Source organism: Gossypium hirsutum, chromosome D10 (genome assembly GCF_007990345.1).
Source record: "Gossypium hirsutum isolate 1008001.06 chromosome D10, Gossypium_hirsutum_v2.1, whole genome shotgun sequence".
In the NCBI taxonomy this organism is placed as follows: Eukaryota; Viridiplantae; Streptophyta; class Magnoliopsida; order Malvales; family Malvaceae; genus Gossypium; species Gossypium hirsutum.
Window position 1 is genome coordinate 26,292,429 of NC_053446.1, and position 14,657 is coordinate 26,307,085.

Consider the following 14,657-nt stretch of genomic DNA (forward strand, 5'->3'; position numbering starts at 1 on the left):
CTTTCTACTGCTCGCACTCCCTTCCCCAATAGTAGTACTAGAGGGATCACCTCACACATTCTACATAAAAGATCGCATACCCATGTATTCGTTGATTTCTTGGATAAGCTTATGGATACTTTTTAACTTTCTTCAATACCACGAATCGTGCCTGTATCACCAACAAGTGTAATATTAGTACCAACAGTTAACATAAGGGGGTTTGCACCATTTTCTACATTCCCTGAAGATCTCGAAGACTATAGACGAGGCTTTAATTTACAAATTCTATAACAATAATTTCTAGGTCCCTCTTTTCTCGTAAACAATATAAGCCTTAACTTATTAGTAGCATTATGTGGCCAGACGAATTGTACGGGTAGTAATCTAACGGTGTCCGCACCATCATCAACATCAACTTGCCTCCATCCATTGGGACTTAGATTTAAGAGTCAGTGCTAAAACATGTTCCTGATAGTTAGCAATTCCTTAAAATCTAGCACGTGACCCTTGTGAAGTCTATAATACTGTCCCCAACCTACTTCTGTCATAATTTCTTGCTTCGTTAGACACATACTCTTACCAAGTATCGACCACTCAGTTGGAAAGTCAAAGCCACTATTAAGCTTGTACTTAACCCATATGTACTTGCAATGATTTAGGCGAAGGTTCGAAGACCAGTTAGTAATGATGGATTCCACATCTTCGCAAGGTGAGAAATAAAATAAACCCACTGAACCCCCTCAGTTGTAGGCCTTCAAGTGGTACAAATTCTGAAAAATGATAATCAATGGCACTTCTTCCCGCCGATTGCACTCAATGAAGAATGCCATTGCAACCCACCATGAAAAACAAGATAACAACCTCGGAGCTACCCTGTATTCATCGACAAAGTGAGAAAAAAAGGGTGGAGTGGTAAATGGAAACCTACCTCTATCACATGCAGTGGAAGTAAAAAACTACTGTCATTGGTGTCACTCAACCGATTTAATAATTTAGGGATTGAAAAGTCATAAGAAAAGTTTAGTATTTGAATTCCTTAAGCGGCCAAAATAGGATTCATTTCTTTCACCTCCGTGGTGCAAACATAGGCCTTAGCCTTTATGGGGTACTTGCTTCATGGCGTCGTGAAGGGATGTTCTGAATAATACGACCATTTCTTCTAGTCCTAGCCATGGTGTTCTAATAAAACTGATAAAAATTAAAAGAACGATGGAAATTTTAGGGAAATTACCTCTGAAACTTTTCTTCTCAACAATGGTTTCTTCTCCAAAATCTCTAATTCAAATAATGTAATTTTTAGGGCTCAGGTAACTTCCTTTTAAAAGGGCTTTTTACACTTTAACGATTCATGTATCCAAGAATAAGGGCACAATCAGTTGCGTATAGTTGTAACCCTTCTTGACACGTAGTGAAGTGTATGTTGCAAGTTAAGGTATAAAGTGTATTTAATAAGCTTCTTCTTGTGTTACTTCTCATCTCATAGAACCAGGTTCCAATAAGAGTCACTTTATAACTCTTCTTCAAACCAGGTGGGGAACAAATTGTTATGATACTCACTATTACCGACTCGTAACCTGATTGGGTCTAGGTCGAGTTTTACACAGTTCGCACTTCAAGTTCGCGTGACACTATGAGTTAGCATGTAAGGCACTCAAACCCCTCTATGAGACCGCACGATGTGGATTCACACACCATCACATAGGCGAACCCACATCATATAAACACATGTTAAACCTAGAGTAGAGTACGTGTCGACATGCATGGAACCTACCTACGAAATCACATCTATGAATAGTAACCATATCATATAAATACACAGCTTCACCCATCTAAAGGATACACATAAAAACCCAAAAAATATTAAAAATATTTTAAAAATTCTAAAAAATCTTTAACTTATATTTTCGAAATATATGAACAAAGTACTAAAAGTTCTATAAAAGAAAATATTTATTTTGATAATTTTCTTTTTGTAAACAGTATTATATAAATTTGAGTTTTTAATAATTTAATAAAACATTGTTAAAATTTCTAAAATAATGCCCAACATTCAAAAACTTATAAAATAATAATAAAATAATTAAAATTACCAAATTTCTGAAAAAAATAAAAATTTAAAATTTAAAAATTTTCCAAAATTCTTTCAAAAAAAATTATAAAATAAAAATATATAAATATTCAGTAAAAATTAATTTTATTTTTAAAATTTCAAAAAATTCATTATTTTCTATTACTTTTAAATTTTATAAAGTTTAGAATATTTTTTGCATATATATTATATAAAGTTTCCTTTTTAATTTTGAGGAAAAAATATTTGTTGGAAAATTTTTATAATTTTTTCAAAATTTGGAGCTTTTATTTTTATTTGTTTTCATATTCTGAAGATATTTTTCGAACATATATATATATATACATATATTGGATTTTTATGATCTTTTGAATTCTTACAACTTGTTTGGTTGGGTGTATTGGCCTATGCCAATACACCCCTAATTAGTGGGCCCCACTTAATACCCTTTTAATACTTTCTTTGGTTGAGGGTATTCCTATTACAGGTCTAATAAATTACTGACCTAATCCTCAAAATTCACGGATTTGTAATCCCACCCTTTTACTCAGTTTAGCTGCTGTTTCAGATTACCCTCCCTGTTTTACCCTCCCGATTGGCTTCCCCTTTCCTTCTGTTTCAGTTTAGCTGCTTCACAACTTAGCCGTTCCTTCTGTTTCTTCCTTCTGTTTCAGTTTAGCTGCTTCACAACCTTTTCTTTTCTTTTTCTTTACAACACAATTTACAACGGTGGTAAAGAGTGCGTTGCAGGCGATCCGTGAGAGGGGTCTCCGCACTTTCTTAAGGGAGCTCAAGGATGATGGCTTCACGTTCGTAGTTCCACTCTCTTCCTTTCTTTTGTTATTTCGATTTCTTATAATTTCTATTATTTCTTCGATTCAAAAAATGGATAACCCACCTTATTTACTGATTTTTTTCCCTTTCCTTTCCTTTAGGAAATGCTTCTTCGATGGAAACCTTCTGTAAGTCTAATTCTGTCTCTTAATAATTTCCAGCTCCTTTTTTCTTAATTGGAAATTTATCATTTCTTTACAAAATGGAATTAGGAGGTTACTAAAATTGAAATTTTAATAAATTTTAATTAGAATCAATAAAATCCGACTGGAATATCTATTGGATTTAGCAATATGATTATTTTTATTTTACTTTATTTTCACGAGATTTGGATAAATAGAAAAGGAGAAACTTTAACTATCCTTTAAATTTAAGCTTACCAAGAAGAATTAGAGACTTGAATGTAAATCCGCTTGATTTGGGGAGAAATAATGGAAGCTAGGAAGATTATCCAGCTTCAGTGAGATGTTTCTGATTTAAAGATTCTAAATTACAACTTGCATAGATATTCAGTGGCTGCTGGGAAAGGAAAAGGGGGAAGTGATTTTATAATTAGAAACTGATTCACCGATAAACCATGTGAATACTTTAGCTACTAAAGTATTTAGAAACATTAGGATTTAAACCCCAACTTTCATGGGTCTAATCCATGTTACTTCCATTGATGAAGCTTAAGCCCCATATTTTGCTATTACAAATGAGAAAATTGTTTCATATAAATCTGGTGTGGCTCAATGAACTGTGTTTGAAAATGGGAAAAAGTTGATAATTTTTCGAGTTCTAGTTCTTCTTATTCCTTCATTTTTCGAGTTCACTTCATTGTTCTTGAAGACTTTAGACATCTTTACTTCCTTAGAAAACCCTCCAAACTTTATCAAATTCACATTATCTTCATAACTCTCTGAATTTGAATCACATTTGCGTCTATTACATAGTAACAAAGTTGTAATTAGAAAACAAAACACAAATAACATTCTGAAGAGAATGAAAAGACTAGCAAAACAAATAGAATAAGTACTTACAATTTAGCTGATTCTTTCGTTCTTTCTTCTGTTTGAATTCGTGAAACTTGTGGATTATATCTCAGCGCCTTCACATCATCATCTTCACTTTTTACAAGCAATGCCTTTTTGCTTCTAGCTCTAACAGCTCCTTCACTCTTCATTTTCACATCATTATGTTCAATGTTGGACATATTTTCATTCTCCCCAAAGTTTATCATTAACTAGTTGTCTCCTTTGTGTACCAACCATGTATTGAGTGTAAAAAAATGTAATATAGTTCTATCCTTCTAAGAGGCATTTAAGACTCTGAAGCCCCTCAGCAAAAATGCTTCTTCTGACTCTTCCCCTTTGTCTGACAGAATGTTGAGGTGGCTCCAAGTGAAAACACACCACAACAACGGTCAAATTGTCTGTTGCTCCTCTTTTTATTGCTTCTTCAACTATTTCTTTGAAACATAATTTGACATCAGTGTGCTCCTGGAGCCGCCGCCTTGTGAAATCTATGGCATTTTGGCTGGAAAAAACGTCCCATATTCCATCACTACCGATGATCGAAAACTCATCTTCCTTAGTCAGTGTTATCATTTTGAGTTCTGGTTCAACACTTAGGGGGCCAATTCTCTCACCGAATTCCTTCATACCTTCAATGTGCCAATCGCCAAATGCTCGGGTGACCCCTAGTTGACCATTCAGATAACCATCATCAACGAATCCACCCAGAGCCTCGATTCGCCTTCTCTCTTTCATGCAACAAGGCCTATGATCCTTTGACATCTCTATAGCTCTTCCATGCCATGACAGTACCACCCTAGAATCCCCAGCATTTGCCACAAGTAAAGACCTGTAAAAGATGAGATATTCCTTTCAAGCAAAGCAAAAACCATAAAAGTTGATTCTAACATATAGTAGAAACAAATTAGAAAGTGTCCAGATTATACACACTAGAAATCTCAACTTCATTCACTTCGCCAAATTCAAATGCATCAGGTTCTCTAATGTAACCTCTCTCAATGTCTATCTTCATTTTATAGTTGTTTTTTCCAGCCAAAAAAGCTTTGGAAGTGCTTACCTCCCAAATATAATTGCAGTGAGAACAGTAGTGCCAGAAGCCAGTGATGACTCGAGAGAGCATGACTGAATCCTTAGTAAATTCATATAAGAACATTTTATTATTAAGAATTTTATGAAATTATATATCACTATTAAATTATATTTAATATTAATTATTTTAAATTGTATAAATTCATATAAGAAAATTTATTATCAAGAATTTTATGAAATTATATATTATTATTAAATTATATGTAATAATTATTTTTTTAAATTATACAAATTCATAAAATATAATTTATTAGTTATAATTATTTTAAATTTTATTAAATCATATATTTTAATTAAAATATATTTAATATTAATTATTTCAAATTTTCATTTATAGTATCATATATTATGATTTGAGAAAATTCATATATAGAATATTAATTATTAAGAATTTTATTAAATTATATATTTTAATTATAATATATTTAATAATAATTATGTTAGTTTATATTTTACAGTATCATATATTATGATTTGAGTAAATTCATATAAGAATATTAATTATTAAGAATTTTATTAAATTATATATTTTAATTAAAATATATTTAATAATAATTGTGTTAATTTATATTTTACAGTATCATATATTATGATTTGAGTAAATTCATATAAGAATATTAATTATTAAGAATTTTATTAAATTATATATTTTAATTATAATATATTTAATAAAAATTATGTTAATTTATATTTTACAGTATCATATATTATGATTTGAGTAAATTCATATAAGAATATTAATTATTAAGAATTTTATTAAATTATATATTTTAATTATAATATATTTAATAATAATTATGTTTAACTATGATTAAATTATTTATTATTGATATTAATAATCTTATTAAAATTTAAATAAAAATAACAATAATAATTTACCAAAACAAATTTCTGCTAATTATTAAGAATTTTATTAAATTATATATTTTAATTAAAATATATTTAATAATAATTATGTTTAAATATGATTAAATTATTTATTATTGATAATAATAATTTTATTAAAATTTAAATAACAATAACAATAATCATTTACTAAAACAAATTTATGCTAAGGGTATTCTAGTCATTTAGTTTTTTCCATTATGCTATTACACCTCTATTCCATTCAACCAAACACAAGATTACTGTTACGCCTCTATTCCATTACATTCAACCAAACAGTTGATTTGCTATTACACCTTTAATCTAATACACCTCTAATCCAATCCAGCGAACTAAACGTGCTCTTATAGTTTGTTTTTAGAATTTTCACGCTTTTTTATTAAAATTTAAAAGTTACGCGATACTATTTACAAATTTTTTTTTTCGAAACTTTGGAGTCTTTTAGTAATATCTATTTGTTTTTTTATTTTTAATATATAAAATTTTAAAACATTTTTTATAATTTTATTAGTTTTTTAATTTTAATAATGTACGGACTTTTTGTTTTCTTATTATATAATATTTAAAAAAAAAGTCAAAATTCAGAGTTGGATTGGATAATAATTGACGCTATTTTCATTTTTTTCCTTATCCATTTTTTAAAAGTACGGGACATAAGTACTTTATTTTTAGATGGACTATTTTGCTCATATTTGAAATTGATAGGGATGTATGTGAAATTTAAATTATTTTTAGTACTTTACATATTAACTTTTTTTTAGGAAAAAAAAAAAGAAAAGAAACAGGTAAGATATTCTCTCTTTTAAAAAAATTCCAACTAAGAAAATTCCCTTTCATTATTTCTTTTGTCTTTCCCCCAAGAATTCCCTTGCCCTAAAACACTGTTCTTTCTTTTCACTGTTAGGAAAAAAAAGAAAAAAACCATATTCAAAGAACAATCCAACAAACACCATCGTTGTTGGATAATCCAACTGTTTTGGTTTCCGAAACTAACCCAAAAGCAAAAATGCTTAACCGCCACCATATCCTCCTTCCCATCCTCCTTTTCTCCGCCTTTCTCGCCGCCGGGGACGACGGCGCAACCATGCTCAAGATAGCTTCATCCTTCCGCCCTCCTCCCACTGGGTGGTCTTCCACTTCTTCAGACAACTACTGCAAGTGGCCTGGCATAAATTGCGACAAATCCAACAGCGTTACTTCCATCAACCTCTCTTCCAAATCCCTGTCTGGGACCCTTTCCCCCGACATCGCCGCCTTGTCGGAGCTCCAGACTTTGTCACTCCAACGCAACGCTTTGTCCGGGACCATCCCATCTTTGGCCAACCTCTCCAGCTTACAAGAGGTTTACCTTGACAGCAACGCCTTCACCTCTATATCCCCAAACGCCTTCTCCGAATTAACCAGCTTGCAAAAGCTGAGTTTGAGTGACAATGCCGGTTTAAGTCCATGGACTTTCCCAGATTTGTCCCAATCGACGGGACTCGTTGAACTTCAACTAGACAACACCAGCTTGTTCGGTTCCTTGCCTGATATCTTCGATTCTATGAACAGCTTGAAAAGTATAAGGCTGTCTTACAACAATTTGAGCGGCACATTACCAGCTTCTCTCGGTGTTTCAATGGTTCAGAATCTTTGGATCAACAATCAGGATGTTGGGTTCAATGGTACTTTACAAGTTTTATCCAACATGACACAGTTGTCTCAGGTTTGGCTTCAGAAAAACTTGTTTACGGGTCCGATCCCAGATTTGTCTAAATGTTTGGATATTTTCGATCTTCAGCTTAGAGACAATCAGTTGACAGGGCCGGTTCCCAAATCTTTAATTGACCTTCCAAACTTGAAGAATGTTTCATTGTCTAATAATAAATTGCAGGGTCCTTTCCCAGAATTTCCTACCTCAGTTGAGAAAAAAGTTGTTGATGGAAACAATAATTTCTGTAATAGTAATGGGGATCCTTGTGATCCTCAAGTTACTATATTGCTTGAGATTGCTGGGGGTTTTGGGTACCCTGTGCCTCTTTCTGATAAGTGGCCTGGGAATGATGCTTGCGAATGGTCCTTTATTTCTTGTGATTCACAAAAGAATGTGATTACAGTGAATCTGGAAAAGAAAAACTTGGTCGGGACGATTTCTGCGGCCTTTGCCAATCTCATATCATTGAAGAACTTGAATCTGAGTGGTAACGGATTAACTGGTTCAATTCCTGATAGTCTGACTAAGTTGACTAGTTTGCAGCTTCTTGATGTGTCTAATAACAATCTTAGTGGAGACATCCCAAAATTTTCGAATTCAGTAAAATTCTCATACTCGGGGAATAGTTTACTTGGAAAATCTGGTGGTTCTGGTGATGGAGGAGATTCAGGATCTGGAGCAGCCGCTGGAGGTTCGGATGGTAACTTGAAAAGTGGCAATAGTAAGAATTCGATTGCTATGATTGTCGGTATTATTGCTGGTGTATTGATTTTTGTTGCTGTTGTTTGCTTTGTTTCTTATAAGTATGTTATGAACAAGCGGTACGGAAAATTTGGTAAGGTGGAGGGCAGTGATGCTGAGAGGGGTGTGGTTAAGAGTCCAGAAAACGGTGGCAGAATGAATGAGAATGGGGGAGTTCCCAGTGAAATGCTAAGCCAAAGCAGTGGGGATCGTAGTGACCGCCATTTTCTTGAGGGTGGAAATGTAGTGATCTCAATCCAAGTACTAAGACAAGTGACAGATAATTTCAGTGAGGCCAATGTTTTAGGAAGAGGTGGTTTCGGGGTTGTTTATAAAGGGGAACTGCATGATGGCACACAGATTGCTGTCAAAAGGATGGAATGTGTGTCGACCGGTACTAAAGGAATGAATGAGTTTCAGGCAGAAATTGCAGTGCTTACAAAAGTTAGGCATAGGCATCTGGTTGCACTTTTGGGTTACTGTATTAATGGTAATGAGAGACTCTTGGCTTACGAGTATATGCCTCAAGGTACCCTAAGTCAGCATCTCTTTGAATGGCGGGAAAATGGATATGCTCCGCTCACCTGGAAGCAGAGAGTCACCATTGCACTGGATGTTGCACGAGGGGTTGAGTATTTGCACTCTTTGGCACAACAAAGTTTCATTCACAGAGATTTGAAGCCCTCCAACATTCTCCTTGGGGATGACATGAGAGCAAAGGTTGCCGATTTTGGACTGGTTAAAAATGCACCCGAAGGCAAATACTCTGTGGAGACAAGATTGGCAGGAACGTTTGGATATCTTGCTCCTGAATATGCTGGTATGTGAATTTTTGTCTTCAAATGCTTTAAGATTCTTAGTTATGCATATTCTGTGATAATTTTCTCTAGGCAAATTAAACCTTTCAATGTAATTTAGATGTATCCTCAATGTCTCAAACCAGGAATAGCTAAGATATTAGCTGTTAATATGATTGGGGCTCTACATGGTATTATCAAGCTAGCTTAAACAGCGTACTTTATAAGTTATGAGGCCATATTCAGTATTCTTACGTTAAAAGATTAAAAATCATGATTGACTGAAACAATTGTCTTCTGATTAGCATTTATAATACTTGATGTTTGATATTTGGGTTTAATGGTATTATTATTGCCTTTTGCCTGGCTGTTTTGTAACTTTGTCATTTTTGTTGTTTGGTTAAATGTTATATTTTTCTAAATAGAGATACTGTTTTAATCTGAACAGCAACTGGAAGGGTGACTACGAAGGTGGATGTTTATGCATTTGGAGTGGTCTTGATGGAGATAATAACTGGCAGAAAAGCTTTAGATGAGACCTTACCCGATGAGAGGTCACATCTGGTCACATGGTTTCGCAGGGTCCTTACCAACAAAGACAACATTCCTAAAGTGGTTGATGAAACAATCAACTGTGATGAGGAGACAATGGCAAGTATCTTCAAGGTGGCTGAGCTGGCAGGACACTGCACAGCTCGTGAACCATATCAGCGACCTGACATGGGGCATGCTGTAAATGTGTTGGGCCCCCTTGTTGAGCTGTGGAAGCCTACCACCCAAGAGGATGACGAAAACTCGGGCATTGACCTTCACATGAGCCTTCCTCAGGCTCTACTAAGATGGCAAGCAAATGAAGCTACTTCAACAATGTATGGTGATATATCATACTCCCAAACCCAATCAAGTATTCCTGCAAAACCCTCGGGATTTTCAGACACATTAAGCTCATCTGATGGTCGGTGATGGAAGTGGGATAAGTGGCATAATTTTGAAGAGGTATGTACTGTAAAAAATGTTATGAGGGCAAAAAACACACAAAAAAGGAAGGCCAGGTTGAGTTGCTGTCGAGTCGATAACGGAGTGTATTATGGTCGTATTATGTTTTATTTATTCGGATTGTTCTCTTACTTTGTTGGGCTAGACATGAGCCAAAAGAACTCTTGTTGTTTCTTATTATATTCTTCGACAGCTAACCGAATGATTTGTTTTGTTTGATGGAGTATTTACAGAGGGAAAAATAGGGGTTTTGGGGAGGAGAGGGAGGGAAAGAAAGATTGTATCATGTTCTTTTAATCTTTTTTTCTATTGTAATGTATAATTATTGTTGAATCATTTTTTATTCATTTCTTTATTAAAATAATAATAATAAGTTGCAGGTTGGAGATAGAGGAAGGTTGTTTCTTTCCTAGAGGCCGAGAAAGGATAAAAACCGAGTGATTGCATCAATCAACTAAGTAAGGGTGGGCTTGGATGGGCGGTTGGGTGCGGTGCGGTACGTTTAGGTTACTTTTGGTCTCATGCTACAGTATTGCTACAGTATTTAATCTCACCGCCACAGCTGTTTTTACACTAACCGCAGGTAAATGCACCGCCCATCTAAATTCACCCTAAGTTTCGAGTTTATCAACTAGTTTATGCATTAGTTAGGTTTGTAAACTGTTTCGTGGGTATGAATAAAAGCTTGAAAGTCAATACTTACGTCACATGGCTTTGGGAAGTTTCCATTGAAAAAAGTAGGATATATTTGTTAGTGCCAACTACACATGTGGTAGCTGTCTTTTTCTTTTTCCCATTTAAAAAATGTATTCCAGATGAAGGTTTGATTTGATGGTTTCGATACGTAACCGTGACAAGCTGACCAATTGAATTAGGGTTTGAAAATATGAAAATGACAGCAGGAAGAGGAAGAAGAAGTAAGAAGATTAGCTGAGGTGTGACAGACCCACATCGTGGTGGTTGGAAATTTATCAATTCAGGGATTTCTTCCAATTTGATTGCTTAGAAGGGATGGATGAATGATTAAACATATTCTTATTTTTGGATTATTTGTGTTGACAGCAACTATAATGTTTTAACGCCTATACTATACGTAATTCTCTGTCCAACATTGCTGGTTGCATTTATGCCTTACCTGCAATTCTATTATCGCTCCAACATAATCCATCTACCATCTGTTTTCTTTTTTAACATACAATCATTTTTATTGTAATTACACCTTAAACTTTAACATCTTATACTTATTTCTTTAAATTATCAATTAACTCTTTTTATTATTAAAATTATTAATTTAATTTTGAATATCAAAAACGAGTTTTGAAAATCTTGGAACAAAGATTTTTTAAAACATCTATTTTTATAATTTTCATTAAAGTTTTCATTTTAAATGTCAAATAACGTCTTATATGTTATTTAACAGTTAAATTAATGATTTAAGTAATGAGAAAAATTAATTGATATAACATTAATATGGTTTAGGGATGTAAATAAAATGATTTAAAATTTAAGAATCAATTTAAAATGAAGGTCATAGTTTAAGGATATTTGATGCAATTAACTTTTACAAATAATACATATTTAAATAGTCAACATTACAAAACATAATCTATATGAAATTGTAGTATATTTAGACTTAAATAAAAAAAATTAATCTAGACAAGATCTACAGTTGGTGGGATTAAGCCAAGGCCTCATCGGCCTCTAGTATGCTGGATCTAGTTCTTAGCCAATGATTGAATTTTTTATTTAACTTTTATCTAAGTAAAAGTACTAAAAAAGTCGTCACATTTTATCTCGAATTGCCTTATATACCATAGAAGTATTTTATTGCCCGTGGATGAGGAATTGACTCCTTCGATAAGTGTCGCAATGGCTTTATTTATAATTTTCTTATCTATTATTTTGAAGATTTATAATTTTTTCATTTTACTGGATGAAATTTCGTTGAATTAGATTCATAAGAATTAAAAAACCTCATTTTTCAATACAAAAAAGTGAAACCTTTAGTTCTTGGATTTTTTAACCATATTTTATTTCATTAATTTGACTACGAAATTTGTTTGTTTTTGTATTTTCAGAATATGAGCTTGTGATTTATTATTATCGATCCTATTTATTGGATAGAAAATGAGTTTTTCATCTTTATCGATATGTTATACCAATAAATAATTTAAACTTCCATAAAAAATAAAAAAAATCTAAAAATACTGAAAACTGAAAACTCTACAAATTTTTATAAAAAATGTAAGATAAAAAAAATAAAAAATCTAAAATTTTACAGAAATTATTAGAAATGACAATAGTTCCAAATTTAATGAAAAGTAAAAAAAAGCATAAAAATAAATTTATAAATTATAATATTTTCAAATTTTCAATAAATTTTTTAAAAATCTATAAAATTTTATAAACATTTTTTAAAAAGAAAGAATTTTTAAAATATTTTTAAAAAAATTCAAAAAAATAATAAAAAATTCAAAATTTCAAAAATTATGAAAAAATCTTCAAAATTATAAAAATATATTAATGTTGGAGAACTTAAACAGATAGAATAGGAACGAAAGAGAAGAGTGAAGGAGAAAGAGAGAGAGATTGATGATTGAGAGAGAAGAAGACGGATAGGAAAAACCAATGCCAAATTTCATAACTAACTCCTCTGCATGAATGGAGGTTAAAAAGGGGAAAGAAAACAATTAGAATGGTTGTCTTACAAAAGGACAAAACACACTGTTTCATTAAACAATCATTGTACCTCTAATACCCCCAAAAACGTTCCATATCAGTAAAACGAAAAGGTAAAATACAACGTTTAAAAGGGTAGAAACACAATTGAAATAGAAAAAAAACATAATTGAAATAAACAAAATTAAAAACAGTGGAATTTCTATTTTGGTCCATATCAATTACTCCTACTACGAACTGGATCCTTGTCCTCAAGAATCAAAACCAGGATATTGCTACTACAAGTCTGGTAGGTTCTCCTAAGTTGAATCATTGGGAAGCGTAAGGACTTCATTCACTGCATGATTTCCCTTCTTTACCATTCTTCTTTCCAGAATCCTTGAGACATAATTGAATATGGACTCTTATGGTAATGCCAATTTGCTCATGTTCATAGATTGGATGTTATATAATATACATATATATACTAGAAATCAAAGTGAGTTGGGTTTGAATGGTATAAGTAGCTTGTGTGGCTTGAAATAGTTTATATGGCCTTGTTGTGTATTAGCGCCAATGTGGCATATTGGTTAGATGTTTAGGAGGATGATGTACGATATATTTTGGCATGGTTTTGGGACGTTTTGAGTAGGTTTAAATGTTTCTAATTGCACTCTTTTAACTACCTTTAGGAGTTGGTTTCAAAACAAACACCAAATGGCCTATTTTTGCGCACCAAATAGATTCCTCATCTCGACTTTGAACTCCCCTCGTTGCGACGACGACCAATAGTTTGTGATGTCCTGGGATCAAGTGGTCCGATGATGTGACGTGACAAACTATTTTGGTGACTTCATGACCTGGAGGAAGTCACATTACGACGTCATTTTGAAATTTTGAATTCTTTGCAGTTTGGTCCTTATTCGATCTTAGGTCAACTTTAGAGCTTACGTAAGCTCGTATAAGACTCGAAAAAGGTTTTAATTTACTCTGAATGATTTAAATGATTGAAATTATTGGGTTTCAAATCGTTTTATTCGTTAAATTTTTGCAATTATTCCATTAGCAACTATAACATCTTGTAGCTCGGACCAGACGATTGGGTTGACGAGGGGTGTTACACACTAGCTTTCGGTTCCTTATATATTCAAAGATAGGCTTTTACTTTTATTAAAGTATACGAGTCATGCATAAATAGCCCATCATCCATTTAGGATTAAGGTATGTTACACTATGAACGCCACAAGCGAATAAATCCATAAACGAATTTAGTGGGTCCTATCCGATGTACTATCAGTCACTTCAGTCAAATCTATGTTTCTATCTTTTGGGAGTCATCCGCTCCAATGACCAAGATAAAACATCTTCCCAATCGAACTTGATAGACGACATATTAGTCTTTCAACATATTTGCTCATTTTTGTTAGACTAAGGACATGTTCAGGTTCGTCTACTAATATAAGCTGTCTTTTCGTATTACGATCTGACCACATAATATAGCTTAGTATTAGTTAAACATTAGAAAACCAATGTGCTAATATTTGCTTCCATTTTTCTTTGCATGCAAAACCATTAAGGACAATATACAAAGGGTATTAATGTGATTCATGGATAATTTTATTTAACCAATTTGTTTGAAAAAAATACAAGTGTACATAGACGAAAATACTACACTTAATATACCAAACCAACAGAGACTTCCTACTGCAGAAGCATAAGGAACATTTCTCATAATCTTTCTTTCTTTCGCCATCTTAGGACAATCTTCAAAAGAAAGATGTAATCTTGTACAGAAGGTTGAGATCCCTTCTTTGAATCGGTTATTGCATAATGTTCCAACATTTTGTCTATGTATGAAGCTTGTGATAATGCTATCAATTTGTTCTTTCGATCCTATA

The 14,657-nt window shown here is 32.8% G+C and overlaps 2 protein-coding genes across 7 annotated transcripts; one reads left to right on the top strand and one right to left on the bottom strand.

Moving 5' to 3' along the window:
- Positions 1 to 4,087: 4,087 nt before the first annotated feature.
- LOC107915425 (probable protein phosphatase 2C 27) lies at positions 4,088 to 5,043 on the bottom strand. Its single transcript, XM_016844586.2, has 2 exons — positions 4,958 to 5,043; positions 4,088 to 4,729 (listed from the first exon to the last, which is right to left on the bottom strand). Exons 1-2 carry the CDS (start codon positions 5,041 to 5,043, stop codon positions 4,168 to 4,170), a joined length of 648 nt encoding a protein of 215 aa, XP_016700075.1. The 3' UTR covers positions 4,088 to 4,167.
- Positions 5,044 to 6,697: 1,654 nt separating this feature from the next.
- Positions 6,698 to 11,150, top strand: LOC107914750 (receptor-like kinase TMK4). 6 transcript variants are annotated; one of them, XR_005919296.1, is made up of 4 exons: positions 6,698 to 9,128; positions 9,554 to 10,101; positions 10,476 to 10,684; positions 10,977 to 11,150. XR_005919296.1 is itself a non-coding variant. In XM_016843769.2 (3 exons), the coding sequence occupies exons 1-2, from the start codon at positions 6,881 to 6,883 to the stop codon at positions 10,066 to 10,068; spliced, it is 2,763 nt and encodes a 920-aa protein (XP_016699258.2). In that variant the 5' UTR covers positions 6,698 to 6,880; the 3' UTR covers positions 10,069 to 10,101; positions 10,476 to 11,150. The 6 variants fall into 6 exon arrangements, 2 of the variants coding, with proteins under 2 accessions (XP_016699258.2, XP_016699257.2); XR_001688997.2 differs by having other exon boundaries at positions 10,482 to 10,684; XR_001688998.2 differs by having other exon boundaries at positions 10,482 to 10,684; positions 11,001 to 11,150.
- Positions 11,151 to 14,657: the final 3,507 nt, after the last annotated feature.

What these genes read in the sequence shown, in the direction of transcription:
- LOC107915425 (XM_016844586.2), bottom strand. Translation starts at nt 5,043, where the DNA reads ATGAATTTACTAAGGATTCAGTCATGCTCTCTCGAGTCATCACTGGCT. An exon ending in ACTGCAATTATATTTGGGAG is followed by an intron (nt 4,730 to 4,957) that starts GTAAGCACTTCC and finishes CATCTTTTACAG; the next exon opens with GTCTTTACTTGTGGCAAATG.
- LOC107914750 (XM_016843769.2), top strand. Translation starts at nt 6,881, where the DNA reads ATGCTTAACCGCCACCATATCCTCCTTCCCATCCTCCTTTTCTCCGCC. An exon ending in TCTTGCTCCTGAATATGCTG is followed by an intron (nt 9,129 to 9,553) that starts GTATGTGAATTT and finishes TAATCTGAACAG; the next exon opens with CAACTGGAAGGGTGACTACG.